Source organism: Doryrhamphus excisus, linkage group LG5, assembly GCF_037039965.1.
Source record: "Doryrhamphus excisus strain RoL-2023G ecotype Guam linkage group LG5, RoL_Dexc_Guam_v1.1, whole genome shotgun sequence".
In the NCBI taxonomy this organism is placed as follows: domain Eukaryota; kingdom Metazoa; phylum Chordata; class Actinopteri; order Syngnathiformes; family Syngnathidae; genus Doryrhamphus; species Doryrhamphus excisus.
This window is the reverse complement of record NC_136361.1, coordinates 20733544-20749781: the sequence shown is the minus strand read 5'-3', so window position 1 is coordinate 20749781 and position 16238 is coordinate 20733544. Positions and strand designations below refer to the sequence as shown.

Sequence of the window (16238 nt, the reverse complement as noted above, 5' to 3'; positions counted from 1 at the left end):
AGGATGACAAAAACAGTATGTTTAAACCTTCTGCTCACACAATAGTTGGAAACAAATCATTTGCCAAATTATTCATCTGTGTGTGTGTTTTGGGTACTATGGCTTCCCCCCACATCCCAAAACCATGCATGTTAGGTTAATTGGAGACCATAGGTGTGAATGTGTGTATTTGTGTCCTGTGCTTGACAGGTGACCGGTCCAGGGTAGACCCCACATCATCATTGAATTCAGCTTGAATAGGCTCCAGCTCACCGGTGACAAGCTGTATAGAAAATGGATGGCCGGATGGATCGATGTCTGTATGTCACTCTTTGATGATCTGCCAACCATCATTTTTCTACGTTCATACGTCCACAGCTCAACATGAATGCAGATTTGACAAAATACACACGCTCATTGTACATCAATATCCAGCAGCTGAAAGAAGACGTGCATGTGTCAGCACCATGGACAGAGATAAAAGCTACATGATGGTAGAGGATGCCAAGGGATGCCCACTATGACCTTCAAGTGACAAGCATCCAGCCTGCTTGTAGAATCGCTTCATTAACCCTTCACGTCCTCTCGCTCCTTCTCCCGTGCTCTCGCGATGACATACGCAGCAGCTGGGTTGGTCCTATTCTGTCACGTGACTCGTGCAAAAGGGCGGGTCGAGGCGACAAATGGACATAATAATTTAATAAGGAACGAAGAGTCGGCGTGTGAAGCGTGCTTCGCCGGGGCTGGTCTCTGGGGTGGGGGGGTCACCGCACACAGGAAGCGTCTTGGGGAGGAGGTGGAGGAAGAGGAAGAGCGCATTTCTTGGATGTGGAGCGCTGCCAGTCAGGACCTGATGTTCCTCTGTTCAAACAAGGACTGTCAGAGAGGCTGCGAGGATTAAGCGGGGGGTGGGGGGGCTGGAAGACTGCGAGGTGGGGGGAGGCTTCAAGAGCATCATCCGAAAAATAACACGGAAGCTTGATCGTGAAGGTGATTTTCTACTTTGACTGTAAGAAGTCTATTATTATTATTATTATGATTATTATGATTATTATTCCATGCTTGGACTGATTTTCCTTATTGCATTATTGTTATGCAATAGAATTGCGTTTGGCTTCGAGGACAGCAGTTGGGATTACCGACGCTGCTCTTCATTTTGGCGTGGAGGTGGGGGGGTAGGACCACATTGGACGCTCCATCGGCGTGGGTGGACTCCACTTAGAGGAGAAGATGTCGGGTCAGACGCTAACGGACCGCATCGCCGCGGCCCAGTACACCCTGACTGGATCTGAGGTGTCCCGAGCTGTGTGTAAATCCACCACGCATGAACAAACGGCCCCAAAGAAAAAACACCTGGAATGTGAGTATCTATCCACCCATCTATCCATCTATTTGTATATGCAAGGAGATACTGTATGTCAGAGTGAGGGGGGCACGCAAACAGCGACTGCACCATGAGGTGAAACCTGAGCAGTGTGGTGCCTTGCTCAAGGAAGCAGGCTAGCATCTCGCTAACAACCAGTTGCAGCTGCATTTTATCCACAGCAGGACTGGAACCAAATGAAGGCCGAGGCCACCTCAGTTCCAGTACACATAAGTCAGTAGAGGTCCTATTAACAGCAGATTGTCATTGCAGCTGAGTGACTGGTGCAAACCCTGCATGCTGCTTTGCTTCTGGTGAATGCATAATTGAAAAGGTTACTAGACATGCACAGAGGCCTTCCCATTGTATTCTATGTTGTCACTGTTCACAGGCACATATCTTATTCTTGAGATATTATATGATAATACATTAGGATATCGATGGAGTGCTTCACAAATGAATGCTTACATCAGGGGTGGGCAAACTTTTTGACTCGTGGGCTGCGTTGAGTTAACAAAATTGTGCGGGGGGGCCAGAACATATATTTAACACATAATTCTAACAGTCCGCCTTGAATTATTAGTCTAATTTTATTTGTAAAAGTTATATGTTCTCATTCATTCATTCATTTTCTACCGCTTTTCCTCACAAGGGTCGCGGGGGTGCTGGAGCCTATCCCAGCTGTCTTCGGGTGAGAGGCGGGGTACACCCTGGACTGGTGGGCAAGCCAATCACAGGGCAAATATAGACAAACAACCATTCACACTCACATTCATACGTATGGACAATTTTGAGTGGCCAATTAACCTAGCATGTTTTTGGAATGTGGGAGGAAACTGGGTACTTCGAAAATCTCTAGAAAGAGCATGCAAACTCCACACAGAGATGACCGAGGGTGGAATTGAACCCTGGTCTCCTAGCTGTGAGGTCTGCACGCTATATGTTTACATTTCCCTCAAACTACGAAATTTATTGTTACAGTTTTTTTTTTTTACTGAATAAGACAGTCATGTTAAAGGTAAAAAATACTGGCGGGCCGGATTCAAACACTTGGTGGGCCGCATATGGCCCCCGGGCCATAGTTTGCCCACCCCTGGTTTACATCTTCCTCAAGGATTCACCCGCCTCTGTCGTTGGCACTTCCTCCTTAAGACTTCGTTATGTTCCTGCGCCACGGTCCAAACTTAAGCAATGCCAGATGGCTCCGCCCCCTCCAAACCCTCCGGCAGAGCTTGACATGCACCTCCAAAACATTCTAAACTCGCCAAGTCTGACACTTTTTTTTTAAGGTTTTCTTGCCAACCTCAACGGCAACAGCAGTGCTCAGCGACATGAGGAATAACATTCAGAGAAAGATGCATTCATGAACACCAGAGCTCACACCAAACACCAACAGGTCGTTACTACCTGTTGGTGTTCTACTTCCCATTGTTTACTATACACTGGGAGATAACTAGAAAAAGAGTTGTGGTTGCTCCGCCTGGAGTTTTATTGGAGAATTGCACGTTAGACGTGTGTCCCGGGCACGAGAGTAGAAACGAATAGAGCCTACTGACGTCGCTGTAGCATAATCGAGCCACACCGGCCAGGGCGAGTTGGCGCCACTGCCCTGGCGCTACCCGCTGACTCCACCAACGAGGCTCATCGACTGTCATTCATCAGTTGTCTTGTCTTGTTACGTGCATGAGTATTCTGTCGAGGGACTGTTTTGTTTTTCTATCAAGAAAGTTCTTCAACTCTCAATGTCCTTGTAAAGATGTACTTTTGGATTGCTCAGCAGTAGACGTTTCATAGAAAACATTGCCTAGCAACAGGAGAAAATACTACAAATGGCAATTATCCCAGAAATTGTACTTGGATGCTTCGAGATACAGGAACACCAAAGAAATTCTACATTTCTCAGTGGCTTAAACGTATAATGAGAGATAAACTGGCTTTGTGTTGGAGCACTGCCACAGCGAAGTCACTGATACACGATACCAATCTTGACGCGTACCCAATTCACACTATGCGCTTTGGAAACGTTTCTTCAGTGTCAATTTAATGTGCTTCTTCACCATGAAGGTCCTATCGATTATGTTTGTTTTTGCTGCAATGGGACACTTCATCAATAGCAATTACTAAAAAAAAAAAATGTTGTGTCAAATGCACAGTTGATAGCATAGCATGCTAACAGCCTGCTTGCCTGAAGCCATTCTCATCCGGCTGCTGTTAGCTTGCGTCAGCGTATAGCAGTGCTTCTCGGTTATTTTTATCATACCCCCCCTCCATTTGAAATGTTGAAATACTACAGACTGAACTCGTGACGCATAGCAGTGTATTCAGGAGTCGAATTGCATGTGGAGTAAGAAAAATGTGTACTCGTTGGCAGCTTTGCAGCAGCGCTGAGAGTACTCACTGCCTCTCACGTGTATGTCGTTTCTCTCGTACCTTTGCCAGTTAGATGTGCTTCTGTATCGTCATGATTGAGTATATACGCACTATACTGCTTATTCAAATACAATTACTGTTTATTTCTCCAAGGACTTGTGATAGTGTGCAATACTGCGGAACGAATGAAACAATGGATGACTGGTACTATCCGATATACTGATATTGTACAGCACAGAAGCTGCCATAGTGTAGTTTACTTTTAACACTTGTCGGAGTGAATATTATCAATAAATAATACTTTAATACTCGGCGTTCGCCCTCCAAAATTCATGAAAAAGTAACGGCGAGCCACGATGTTTATTTTGAGTAATTAATAATACTACTACTAATAATAATAAATTTTATTTGTATAGCACTTTTCAGAGTACTCAAAGACGCTTTACAGTAGAGAAAAAGAAATAAAAAATAGAGTTGAGTAAAAACAGAGTAAAAGACGCATTAAAATACAATATCCAAACATTCATTCAGAGCTAAAACATAGCTAAAAGCGGGGCGGGGCGCATTAATGTTTATCTTTAAATGTCATCATTTGGTCATGCTGTTTTATGATAAGTCCATCTAAAATATTTTCATACATGAATCATATTAATGTAGCTGACATTTTTAGTTTAATATCTTGATTTAGTGGCTGAATTTATAGGAAATTGCAGTCAATCTGCAGTTCAAAGGTATTTATTAGTACTTTGTCACTTTCTTTTGGCCTCTGCCACTCCATAATTATTACTGTGACCTAAGCAATGATAGGAGAGGTTGGTCGGTGGCCTCGGGGTGTGTGCACTCATCTCTATGGCGTAGGTGGTGCATGTCTACACTCCAGACAGCGTGTCTTCAGAATAATGAGCTGAGAGCAGGTCTCAACGGCAGTTATCTCGAGGCCTTTACACATAAAAAGTACAGTACTCGTACTACATTATTGTGGGGTGCTGGGAAGCCACAGTGAATGTTCATGTCTGCAGCATCATGGCGCATAATGCAATCAGCACCTCCACTGGAATTTCCTCAGATGTCACCTCCAGCCTGCACTGTTGGTTTGGTGCTTTGCTACACAGTGCATTGTGGGTATTTTTTCCTTGCTATGTGTTGCTTGGAGGGGGGTGAGGGGGATGCTATAAATAAACCGTGCTTTCATGGTCCATTCATTTGTAACTCACAAAGCATCACTCATGCAGCCTGACTTGTATGGCCTTCTGTACTTTCACAGATCCTCATCACGGATCCAAACCCTTAGCACGGGCAACATTGGATTCTTGTAGTCTAGATTTGTCAGTGTCGGTGTCTCAATCAGTGTTGGAGCCTGTATGAGTCATAGCTGCTGTGCTCATATTATATGAGTATTATACAGTATGTATCGGTTTACTGTGGTGGGAGTTTGCATCTGTGATGATAATTCAGAAAGAAGTGAACTGCATCTGTGATGCCGCTGCAAATACAAGTGCTTGTTACCATGGAGACCTCCTCGACATGCTGGCGCACAATGTAAATCAGTGACAAAATATGAGGACATGGTCGCCAAATTATGGTGCAGTTAAGTGCACCCTTTTTTTTTTTGGCTCATTGTAAATCACAACCGCAAATTCAAAAAATTCAAAAATATCTGCAGTAATTTTATAAGAATAAATATTATATATAAAAATAAAAAAATTAAAATATTGAGAGAAAAAAAATTATATTACAAGAAAAAGTTGTAATATTGTGCTGTAATATTCATTCATTCATTTTCTACCGCTTATCCTCACGAGGGTCGCGTGGGGTGCTGGAGCCTATCCCAGCTGTCTTCGGGCAAAAGGCAAGAATACACCCTGGACTGGTCGCCAGCCAATCACAGGGCACATATAGACAAACAACCATTCACACTCACATTCATACCTATGGACAATTTGGAGTCGCTAATTAACCTAGCATGTTTTTGGAATGTGGGAGGAAACCGGAGTACCCGGAGAAAACCCACGCATGCACGGGGAGAACATGCAAACTCCACACAGAGATGGCCGAGGGTGGGATCAAACCATAGTCTCCTAGCCGTGAGGTCTGCGCGATAACCACTCGACCGCCGTGCAGCTTGGTAAATTTTTGGCTAGATGTGTGTATCTTTATGAATATTGTTTATGATATATAGCAATCAAAACCAAGACGTATAAAGTCAGCACTAACCACTCATCCACCGTGCAGCTCCTGCTGTAATATTATGAGGAAAAAATTTAATAGGTTGCAGTAAAAGTTATTATGTTACTGGAATAAAGTAAAAAAAATAAAGTCATATTTCCAAGACAAAAATGTATAAAAATAATAGAAATAGTTGGGGGAAATAGAATTAAAATAGAATTAGAAATAAAAAAAAACTGCTGTAATTTTATGAGACTAAAGTAAAAACATTAGGAGAAAAGAGTCGTAGTCTAAAGAGAATATGTCATGAGTCATCGTTACCCTAAATGTGTGTTTTTTGAATATCGTCTGATTAAGTACAGAATGACTCGGCATCTCGTCGGCGTCTCGTCGACGCTGCGTCAGTGTGAGGGTTTCCATGTGATGCTTTATTGTGTCTCGTTGTTACTCGCAGTCATGAATAATGAAGAGGAAGCAGTGAAGAGACAGAAAGCGGAGTCACGAGTTTCTGCTGAGTGCTTGTTTAGAATCTCAATCAGATCAGGCTACCTTTTAATACTTCATTGTGTTTCCCTGCAGAGTCACGTTTTAATTCAACTACGCTTCTCAACCTTGCTGGTCTGGATAGTTGAACTCGGATTAAGTAGGAACAGTGTGGTTTTTCGGTCCTGGTCTACTCTGAACTCTTGGCAACCCTGAAGTCTCTACCAAGGGTCCTTTAGAGTGTATGGGAGTTTGTTCAACTTGTTTTTATGTGTTTTGTGGACTTGGAGAAGGCATTTGAGAGTCCATGGGGAGTACCCCGGGAATGTGGGTTACTGGACCACCTAATTCAGGGTCTTGGTTGTCCACTGTCCAGTTTGCTTCATATTGCCAGCAATAAGTAGGTCTCGTTTCTAGTCAGGGTTGGACTCCACCAGGGCAGACCAAATCGGTTCATTAAACCTGGTGCAGCCAGGGCGTTTAGAGGTTCCGGTTTTGGTTTTTGCAGATATGTCGTCAACGAGTCATGACCTTCAAATCTCACCGGATTGATTCACAACCAAATACGAATGGACCCGGGATGAGAATCAACACCTTCAAGTCCAGGTCCGAGGTGGTGTGCCATCTCTGGGTGGAGGAGTACCTCAGGGTCCTGTTGACAAGTGAGGGAAGGATGGAACGCATGATTGACAGGCGAATTGGTGCGACGTGTACAGTGATGGTGATACCGGTCGTTCCTATACCCTCATCTATGGTCATGAGCTTTGGGTCGTGACCGAAAGGACGAGATTGCAGGTAGAAAGACTTTTTTTTTCTACGTAGGGTTCCTGGGCTCTCCCTAAGACTTTGAGTAGAACCGCTAGGATGTTGACGACTGGAAGGAGGCCTCGGGAAAGACCCAGATCACATGGACAACTAACTGAAAAATTCAATGTCAAATTCAAATTCGACAACTTTGACATCTTGATTTGCAAACAGTTCCAGCTATTAAAGGAACTCTGAAGGAAGGAAGTCTGATCCAATGTAATTCTCAAAATTCTGATTTATTGTGTTTCAATATGGCCTAACAATTTAAAAATGCATTCAAAATGTAAGAATACAGTAGATCATTAGGATGTAGCAATATAAAAAATTCACATCACGATTATTGCGACCAAAAATTATCACAACTATCATTATTATCACGATATTGTTTAATGTGCTCAAACTGTTTAAAAAGTACTGAGACACACACTGAAGTCTATTAACGAAGCTGTATTAAAGCAGCATACAAATAAACAACACAGACAATATACTGTACTTATGGAAGCCTGTTTCCGCCACTGAAAAAAAATGATCGAAATTACGAGATAAAAAGTCGAAATTACAAGATAAGAAAGTCAAAATTACGAGATAAAAAGTCAAAATTATGAAATAAAAAGTCGAAATTACGAGATAGAAAGTCGAAATTACGAGATAAAAAGTAAACATTACCAGATAGAAAGTCGAAATTACCAGATAAAATGTCAAAATTATCAGATAAAAAGTAAAAATTATGAAATAAAAAGTCAAAATTACGAGCTAGAAAGTCCAAATTACGAGATAAAAAGTCAAAATTACCAGATAAAAAGTCAAAATTACCAGATAAGTCAAAATTACAAAATAGAAAGTCGAAATTACGAGATAAAAAGTAAAAATTAAGAAATAAAAAGTCAAAATTTTGAGCTAGAAAGTCTAAATTACGAGATAAAAAGTCAAAATTACCAGATAAAAAGTCGAAATTACGAGATAAGTCGAAATTACAAAATAGAAAGTCAAAATTACGAGATAAAAAGTAAAAATTAAGAAATCAAAAGTCAAAATTACGAGCTAGAAAGTCCAAATTCCAAGATTAAAAAGTCAAAATTACTAGATGAAAGTCGAAATTATGAGATAAAAAGTCGAAATTATGAGAAGTTGAAATTACGATCTGCCCCTGCGACCCGACCTGGGATATACGGATATCCCTTACGGGTATACTTAGTACCACAATCAGTAGTGCCAGCTTCAGTGGGAAGCAAAGAGCGAGACACACGGAGGAAAAGTGTGGGATGTGGCTGCTGACTCATCATGCCTGGAGGGGTTATCCTTTGTGCCGTGTGTATGCGTATTTGCTGCTTTGCTATAAAAGACGATAACAGCAGATAGCCCAAAGCAACGTGGCTTGATTGTAGCGTGACGAAAAAACGACCTTGAAAAGTCACTTTTCATGTTATGTCAAAATACTCATCCTAACGTCAGAACTCGGGAAAGCCACATTTCACTGTCCGAATTGTCCCATTCACATTGTGTGAATGTTGCATATTTCTGCAGTTTGAAGTAAATGATACTGCAGCTGTGTAGTATCAAGCTCTATAATTACTCAGTGAAAAGGCTCCATTTAAGTGTCAATTTAACTGTGATGCTATACTGTGTCTAATTTCACTTTCTGCAGTGGAATATCCAAAGATTCTGTCACTAAGACACTGCACTATATCTGTACGTGATGAGGCAAGGGAGGTGCATATGAATTAACTTGATTTGGACTGGCATGGTGAAATGATGCCTTCAAGCACACGTTAAATGATGCATACAAGACAGAAAAGCCCCTTTTACACAGCTGTTAACTTTAGTCTGGCACCCTCCTATTTTTCATTTGACTGCATCTTGTATATCACCTTCTATATCATTACTCCGCTCGTGTTGTAATGGTTTGAAGAAAAAAAAAAAAATGGGATCCATTAGATTAAGCAAGTCCATTTGTGCTATCCATCATCTGAAATCATCCCCTCCCTCCCTACTCTCGATTCTCTAATTCCCAGACCTGATCCAGGCCTCCCAGGACACCAGTGGGAACGTTCCCCAGATGGCCGATACGCTGATAGAGAGGGCGGGCAATGCCAGCTGGGTGGTGGTTTTCAAGGCCCTTATTACTACACACCACCTCATGGTGCATGGCAACGAGGTGAGGACGCACACACACACACACACACACACACACACAGCATAATTAGTATTAGTATCATCAATGTGAAAAGTTTTGGTTAAATGTAAAATGACATGATATAAGGCATGATGTGTGATATGACATTTGGACGAGAATGTCCAATACGGATCAAATGTATTGACACGTCCTCTTAATCAATGTGTTTACATTGTAGAGTCTGAAAACTATGAATAAACAAAAGAAAATAGCATCAGGGAAATGATGCAATAGACATTTGAATGTACTATGTGTTAATACTACATCCTGTACGCCAAGTGCGTACGATATGTGTCAACCCGTCAAGCATTGAGTTCCTTCTTGTAGGCCAAAGTAAATGTTGTGTGTTTGTGTTCTCTTTTAGAAATTTCTGCAGTTCCTTTCATCCAGGAACACCTTGTTCAACCTTGCCAACTTCCTGGACAAAACAGGCTCCCATGGTACGTTTTTCTCAAAATCAAATATTCAAACGTCATCTTCTCACGCCGCCATCCTGTTCCGTGTGTGTGCATTATTGTTATTATTTGTGTGTCTCCCTTAGGCTATGACATGTCAACTTTTATCAGACGCTACAGCCGCTATCTCAACGAGAAGTCCTTCACTTACAGACAGATGTCTTTTGATTTTGTCAGAGTCAAGAAAGGGTATGTTTGGTTTTTTTATTACGTTGTTGCTTGACCAGTTTGACGTTAAGGAAGTTGTATCCCTTTATTCACCTTATATGCTGTGTAAACCTTCACTGATACTCAATCTGGCTGCACGATGCACAAGTGGTTAGTGTGCAGGCCTCACATCTAAGCTCAATTCCAACCTCGACCATCTCTGTGTGGAGTTTGCATGTTCTCCCCGTGCATGCGTGCGTTTTCTCCAGGTACTCCGGTTTCCTCCCACATTCTAAAAACATGCTAACATGCCAAATTGTCCATAGGTATGAATATGAGTGTGAATGGTTGTTTGTTTATATGTGCCCTGTGATTGGCTGGCTGGCGACCAGTCCAGGGTGTACCCCGCCTCTCGCCCCAAGACAGCTGGGATAGGCTCCAGCACCGTTGCGACCCTATGAATGACCATGTTAATTGTGTTAATAAGATGGCGCCAGAATTCATATATTTGATGTATGAGGGGTAGGGATGCTCTAATCGATCGCCAACCGATCAGTACTGGCCGATTTTCATAAAAAAGGGAAATCGATTACCTCCAAATGTAGCGATCGTCCCTCATTCAGGCTAATATGTTTTTGTCTAAATTAAGGTGATTTTATGACAAGGGTACAACCAGGACGCCACCCCCTTTATTTTTTTTAATAACTACCACATTTTTGCCCCCCCCTGTCAGTCAGGGAACCTTGAAATTGTCCCTAACTCTTCCCCCTTTCTCGGCACCCATGGACACAATAGCCCTCCTAAATCATAAAATGTCACACCAATCTGATCAGTGTTTAAAAGTGGTACCAAAAGTGGTAACGTTAAATCCCGTGTTTTTTCCATTCCAACACAGAGCTGAAGGAGCCATGAGGACCATGACAGTAGAGAAGCTGCTGAAAGGGATGCCTATTCTGCAGGGCCAGATTGATGCACTGTTGGATTTTGATGTGAGTCCAAATTTCTACTCGGGAGTCATTTTACTTTGTAAGCTCACAAAACTGGCCAGGAAAAATCTGCATTATGCATTTATAATGCATTCTCCATATATAATGCATTCTCCATATATAATGCATTCTCCATATATAATGCATTCTCCATATATAATGCATTCTCCATATATAATGCATTCTCCATATATAATGTTATATGCATGCATAGTTATTTTCTTTACTGTAATTCTGTCCACAGGTGCACCCACCAGAATTGAACAATGGAGTGATAAATGCCTGCTTTCTCCTGCTCTTCAAAGACTTGATAAAGTTATACGCCTGCTACAATGACGGCATCATAAATCTCCTAGGTATGGTATTTCATCTCAGCATTATTGAAATACCTGTTCTAATGTTACTCCATTTCATTCAGTGCTAAGCACCACATGACCTCCGCTTTTTAATCCTCAGTACATTTTATCCTTCTGACTTTTATCAATTTATTTTCTGTTTTTTTTCTAGTCTAAGAGAATAACATAACAAAGTAATCTTATACTGTATTTCCATATTGCTATTTTTTTTTGTAGAGAAATTTTTCCAGATGAAGAGAAGCCAGTGTAAAGACGGGCTGGAGATCTACAAGCGATTTCTGACACGAATGACTCGGGTTTCTGACTTCTTCAAAATCGCCGAGGTGAGCTGAGACGTCATTACGTCATAACGATAATGTTCATCGCTGAAATGTCTTTGTGTTCTTTGTGTCCAGCAAGTGGGAATAGACAAAAATGACATCCCGGATCTCACTCAGGTATGCTCGTTAACCGATTGACTGACAGGACAATGCTAGCATGGTTGGGTGTCTACTGGATGTGAACTCCAGCTGACTCGAACGTGGACAGAATAGTTGGATCTCATTTTCTCTTCTTTTACTTTTTCTTGAATTCAAGCATGTTTCTTACCTTTTTGTATGAGATTGCTGGCACTCGTAACTTTCTTTGGCCCCGTGGTGGGTTATTTTGCAGTCACATAATGCACGGACAGTAAATATCGGTATGGTGATTTGTATGATTACTCGATTCCACGAAACGATACAGTACAGGGCAACTTTTTTACAAAAACCGAACCATGCAAAAAACTTCCGCATCTAAAAACCAAGGTTTAATAATTGTACTATTTTTTTAGTAACCTCCATTTTATCTCCCAGGCCCCAGAAAGTCTTTTGGAGTCCTTGGAGACCCACCTCAACACTCTGGAGGGAAGGAAGCCGTAAGTCGTTTACAATTAAATCTGCTGGGGCTTTTTTTTTCATTTTATTTGTCGGCAATGACATAATATTGATCAACTGAAGTGATTTTGGGTGGTTTTGCACTTTAACTACATTTTTTGTTGGGCAAATGATAAAAACTTAGAATGTTAAATCGATTTAACTTGGGTACTTTGATGAAGCTTTCTATGTGGGCACTTTGGTTTATTGTATGTCAACGTTATAACACGATGTTTCTTCTGATCTTTATTTAATACAGAGAAGATAAGTAAGTATGCTCCGTCACCCGTACTCCAAATTCCATCCCATAATCATCTCTTTTCATGTGTTGATCATTCATGCCGTCAATATACTAATCCTAAACTAACAATGTGCTTCTATAGGCACATTTACATGCATTGTTATTAGTTATATACACTTATGGAGCAGAATGTTGCGGGTCAACTTGCATGGTCTTGAGGAAGTTCTCAAAAATTAAACTTTTATAAAAAAATCACATAGATAAGAATAATTTGTTGTGGTTGGTATTTGTATTTCTGGCATGCTTGTCGTTTACGTTGTAGTTGAAAATGGAATACTTAAAATATCACTGTGCTTTCCGCATGATGTTTTTCATTGATATGCTGTTGTTGGTTTTACAGGTCTCCTGCCAAGGTAAGTCAACCCAACCCAAATCCATCCCTCCCTAATAAATACTTCAATGACTGTGAATAAGGAATAATAATTCCACCTTTTATTTCATGGAAACCAAATCACATGACCCCACCTAACTGTTGTTTACCTTATTGGATGCTGACAGGACACAGCAGCCAACAACAGCTCAGCTGCTGCCGCCCCATCGGCTGCACCACCCAAGCCTGCACCGCCCGCTGCTGCCGGGCCCCCTGCTCGCCCCGGGCCGCCCGCCAAACCCCCGCCACCCTCTGTAACGCCCACAGCAGTAGCCCCCACCACAACCGCCAGCAGGTACTAAGTGCCTTTACATAAACATATCATATTTACATAAGCGTATCATCAACTAATATATGCAACACGCTTCTAGTGCCCTTGATGATGGCTTCCTGTTGGATCTAGACCCCATGTCCTCCTCAGCTCAGGGTGCTGCAGCGCCTTCCACTACCACTGGATGGGGAGGTGATGAAAATGAAAACTGATGAATACACATTGTCATTGTTATCCATTCATGCTGTCATTCATAAACGGTTCCCTTTCTATCCGCCTCTTGTGAAGATCTACTGGCCGATGGTGAGGAATATATGATTATTTCCTTATGAAGTCTATCTGTCTGTCTTCCTCATCCGACCTTCTCTGGGTTGTTGTTGTATGGATGCAGCCGCTCCAACTGCCAGTGCCGGTGCTTCCGAAGCTCCACAAGCAAAGAAAGAAGCCGCTGCCGATTCTGCAGCCGCCCCTGCGGTCGCTGCAGCTGCCGCCGCCGCTCCTGCTGCAACCATGCCTGCACCGACCTCCCTGCCTGTTGCGGCTCCCGTCACCACGGCAGTTAGAGACATCGACCTTTTTGGAGGTTAGTCGGTCCATGTTGGGGATAGAGGGCACAATACGGGTCATCAGCTCATCTGCTGCAACAAGGATTTAATGTGTGAGTGTTTTATGATGACAACTGGCGAATTTTAGGCACAAGTACAATCTAAAAGGAGGTGGCTCGTGCAGAAGTAACATTTGAAAATGATCACAAAGCCATGCCTCTTGATGTCACATTGTATCTTTACCTTTATCCATGTTTTACATCTCATTCTTTGTGGCTTCTGTGCAAGCACGGCGTCCCGCTGTCCAACACCGGCGTCCCTCTGTCCAACACCGTGCTGCACAGAGCAACAAATGGAAGCCTGAATGGCATATCCCATGAATGCGAGTCATTATAAGCATTCTACTTGCGTTGGATCAAGTAGTGTCTATTGTCTATTGTCACAGTGCAGTGTCGCTTTAGCATGCGGAGAACGTTCAGTGATTCTTATTAGTAAGTAAGAATCACACGGCAATCAACCCTTTATGTGCTTATGACTCGCATTTTTCAGATATGCCAACCCTGCCTTTTTTGTGAAGATGCTCATTGGTTCTCTCAGTTTGAATATGCTTTATGTAAAAACACAGTATGACAAAGTGCAGTAAATATATGAAACCTGTACTTAAAATGCAAAGTTTACTCAAAGTGCCCTCCAGAAGGATTTGAACGTTTTTTTTTTATGTTTGCTCTAGACTATGGGTGGGCAAACGTTTTGACTCGCGGGCCGCATTGATTTAACCAAACTATATATTTTACACATATAATTCTAACAGTCCACCTAGAATTATTGTATCTGTAAAGGTTTCATGCAGCCTGCTATATGTGCTTGTGTCCCTTTTTTCAGGAGCATTTTGTAAACAGCAGATCACATCAAATAACCAAATTCATATTAAAAAAAAAATCAACCTAAACCATCAAAAGGTTGACTCAAGCCATGATCCCAGGTTGCATGTTAAGTTTCAATGAAATACTTTGGAAAGAACGGGCGTGCCGTATTTAAACACTCGCCGTGCCGGATGTGGCAACCGGGCCACAGTTTGCCCACCCATGGTCTAGACTGGAAAACATGTGAGATTGACATCAAAAGATGAGAGAGCAACATTTTGGTTTTTATTTACATGGTATTTACATCTGGATCAGATAGTTTACACCACCTGTTTAGACCGCTTTTAGAGGTGAAAACAATATAAAAACTGGAAAATGAGCAATTGTGAATATGAGAGAAAATGGAAAATCAATCAGAACCTGCACAAATATCGATCATAGCCAGACCAACCATTGCATTGAAGAAAGGCACTACAATAACAGTTAGTGGTATCAGTTCTATGATGGGGAAGGAGCGGATACAAGGAGAAGTATTACAGTTCTGGAGGGCACTATGTGAGAAGTTCATCAGCAGATGAATTAGTATCTTTGTCAAGGAGGCAAATAACCTCGTCCATTCCAAACTCAACATTCTCCCTCTTGTCACAGAGTACAAGCAACTTGTGACAATATGCCTCACCTCACTGAATGCAGCACTATGCAGCCCTCTAATACTTCCCAGTCAAAGCGATGACTGCTAGGCTGCATATTTCTTGTATTCCCTGCTTTTCCCTGATGCTGACCTCTCATTTATGTTGTTGTTTTGTCCATTCCATCTGTTTGTCCACTTTCGGTGTGTTTGTGTTGCGTTTTGGCTCTTTTTGTGGCCGATACCATAGATGCCTTTGCACCTTCCCCAGGAGATGGTCCTGCAGCTGTGGCCGCCGGTCCCGCTACTGATGCGTTTGGTGAATCCGGTGGGTGACAAAACAGTCTCTTGTGCAAGTATGTGTGTGCTGATGTGATGTTTTGCTCAAAGACACATCAGCAATAGAATGTTATTGATCTTTGGCAGTAAATTTACAAATATATATTTTTTCTAATTAAACATGAAAATATATATGTGTAGTGGGTACAGCACTTGGCTATTTTTTTTTGCCAAATCAGGGCCCAAAACAGAATTTCCCTTAAAATGTAGCAGCTGTACCATTACACGAAGAGGTATGGCAATGAATGTGGTGTCATATTACTCGTCTCTTTTTTTTCTTTTACATCAGGGGTGTCCAAACAGGTACTGAAAGGATAAAAGGGCCGCTTTGATATTTGAAGAAAAAATATGCATCTAAGTTTTGTAAAAAAAAAAAAAAAATTTAAAGGCGTATTTGTATGAGCTTCAGTTTTTCTCTTTTTTTTGTTTAAACTCTTTTTAAATGTTATTCTTGTAATATCATGACTTAACAATGACTCAAAATATTATTAACTTTTTCCTCAACATGATTTTGTTTGTTTTTCATATTATAGCTTTAAAACAATTATTTATGTTAATATTCCTCATAATATTTCTGCATTATTCTTGTAAAATTCTGACTTTTTCTTGTTAAATTACAACTTTTTTTGTCTTAATATTCTGACTTTATTTTTCTAAAATGATTTTTTTTAATTTGGTGTCAAGTTTTGTTCTTTTTTAAAATTCTCTTTAATTTATAAAAAAAAAAACGGGGTGACTTTATA

The 16238-nt window shown here is 41.4% G+C and overlaps 1 protein-coding gene across 9 annotated transcripts in view; it reads left to right on the top strand.

Moving 5' to 3' along the window:
- Positions 1–209: 209 nt before the first annotated feature.
- The window catches only part of snap91a (synaptosome associated protein 91a), a 25786-nt gene continuing 9757 nt past the window's right edge, over positions 210–16238 (top strand). The window contains exons 1-16 of one of the 9 annotated variants that reach the window (XM_058052986.2): positions 210–988; positions 1082–1339; positions 9181–9323; positions 9706–9781; positions 9883–9985; positions 10839–10932; positions 11174–11285; positions 11502–11608; positions 11681–11722; positions 12119–12180; positions 12820–12832; positions 12978–13144; positions 13221–13312; positions 13409–13423; positions 13512–13703; positions 15407–15484. In XM_058052986.2, the coding sequence (XP_057908969.2) occupies positions 1210–1339; positions 9181–9323; positions 9706–9781; positions 9883–9985; positions 10839–10932; positions 11174–11285; positions 11502–11608; positions 11681–11722; positions 12119–12180; positions 12820–12832; positions 12978–13144; positions 13221–13312; positions 13409–13423; positions 13512–13703; positions 15407–15484 (1426 nt within the window). In that variant the 5' untranslated portion in view covers positions 210–988; positions 1082–1209. Of the gene's footprint in view, positions 989–1081; positions 1340–9180; positions 9324–9705; positions 9782–9882; positions 9986–10838; positions 10933–11173; positions 11286–11501; positions 11609–11680; positions 11723–12118; positions 12181–12437; positions 12833–12977; positions 13145–13220; positions 13313–13408; positions 13424–13511; positions 13704–15406; positions 15485–16238 lie in introns of those variants that run through there. The other 8 variants (XM_058052984.2, XM_078790914.1, XM_078790913.1 and 5 more) reach the window with 8 other exon arrangements.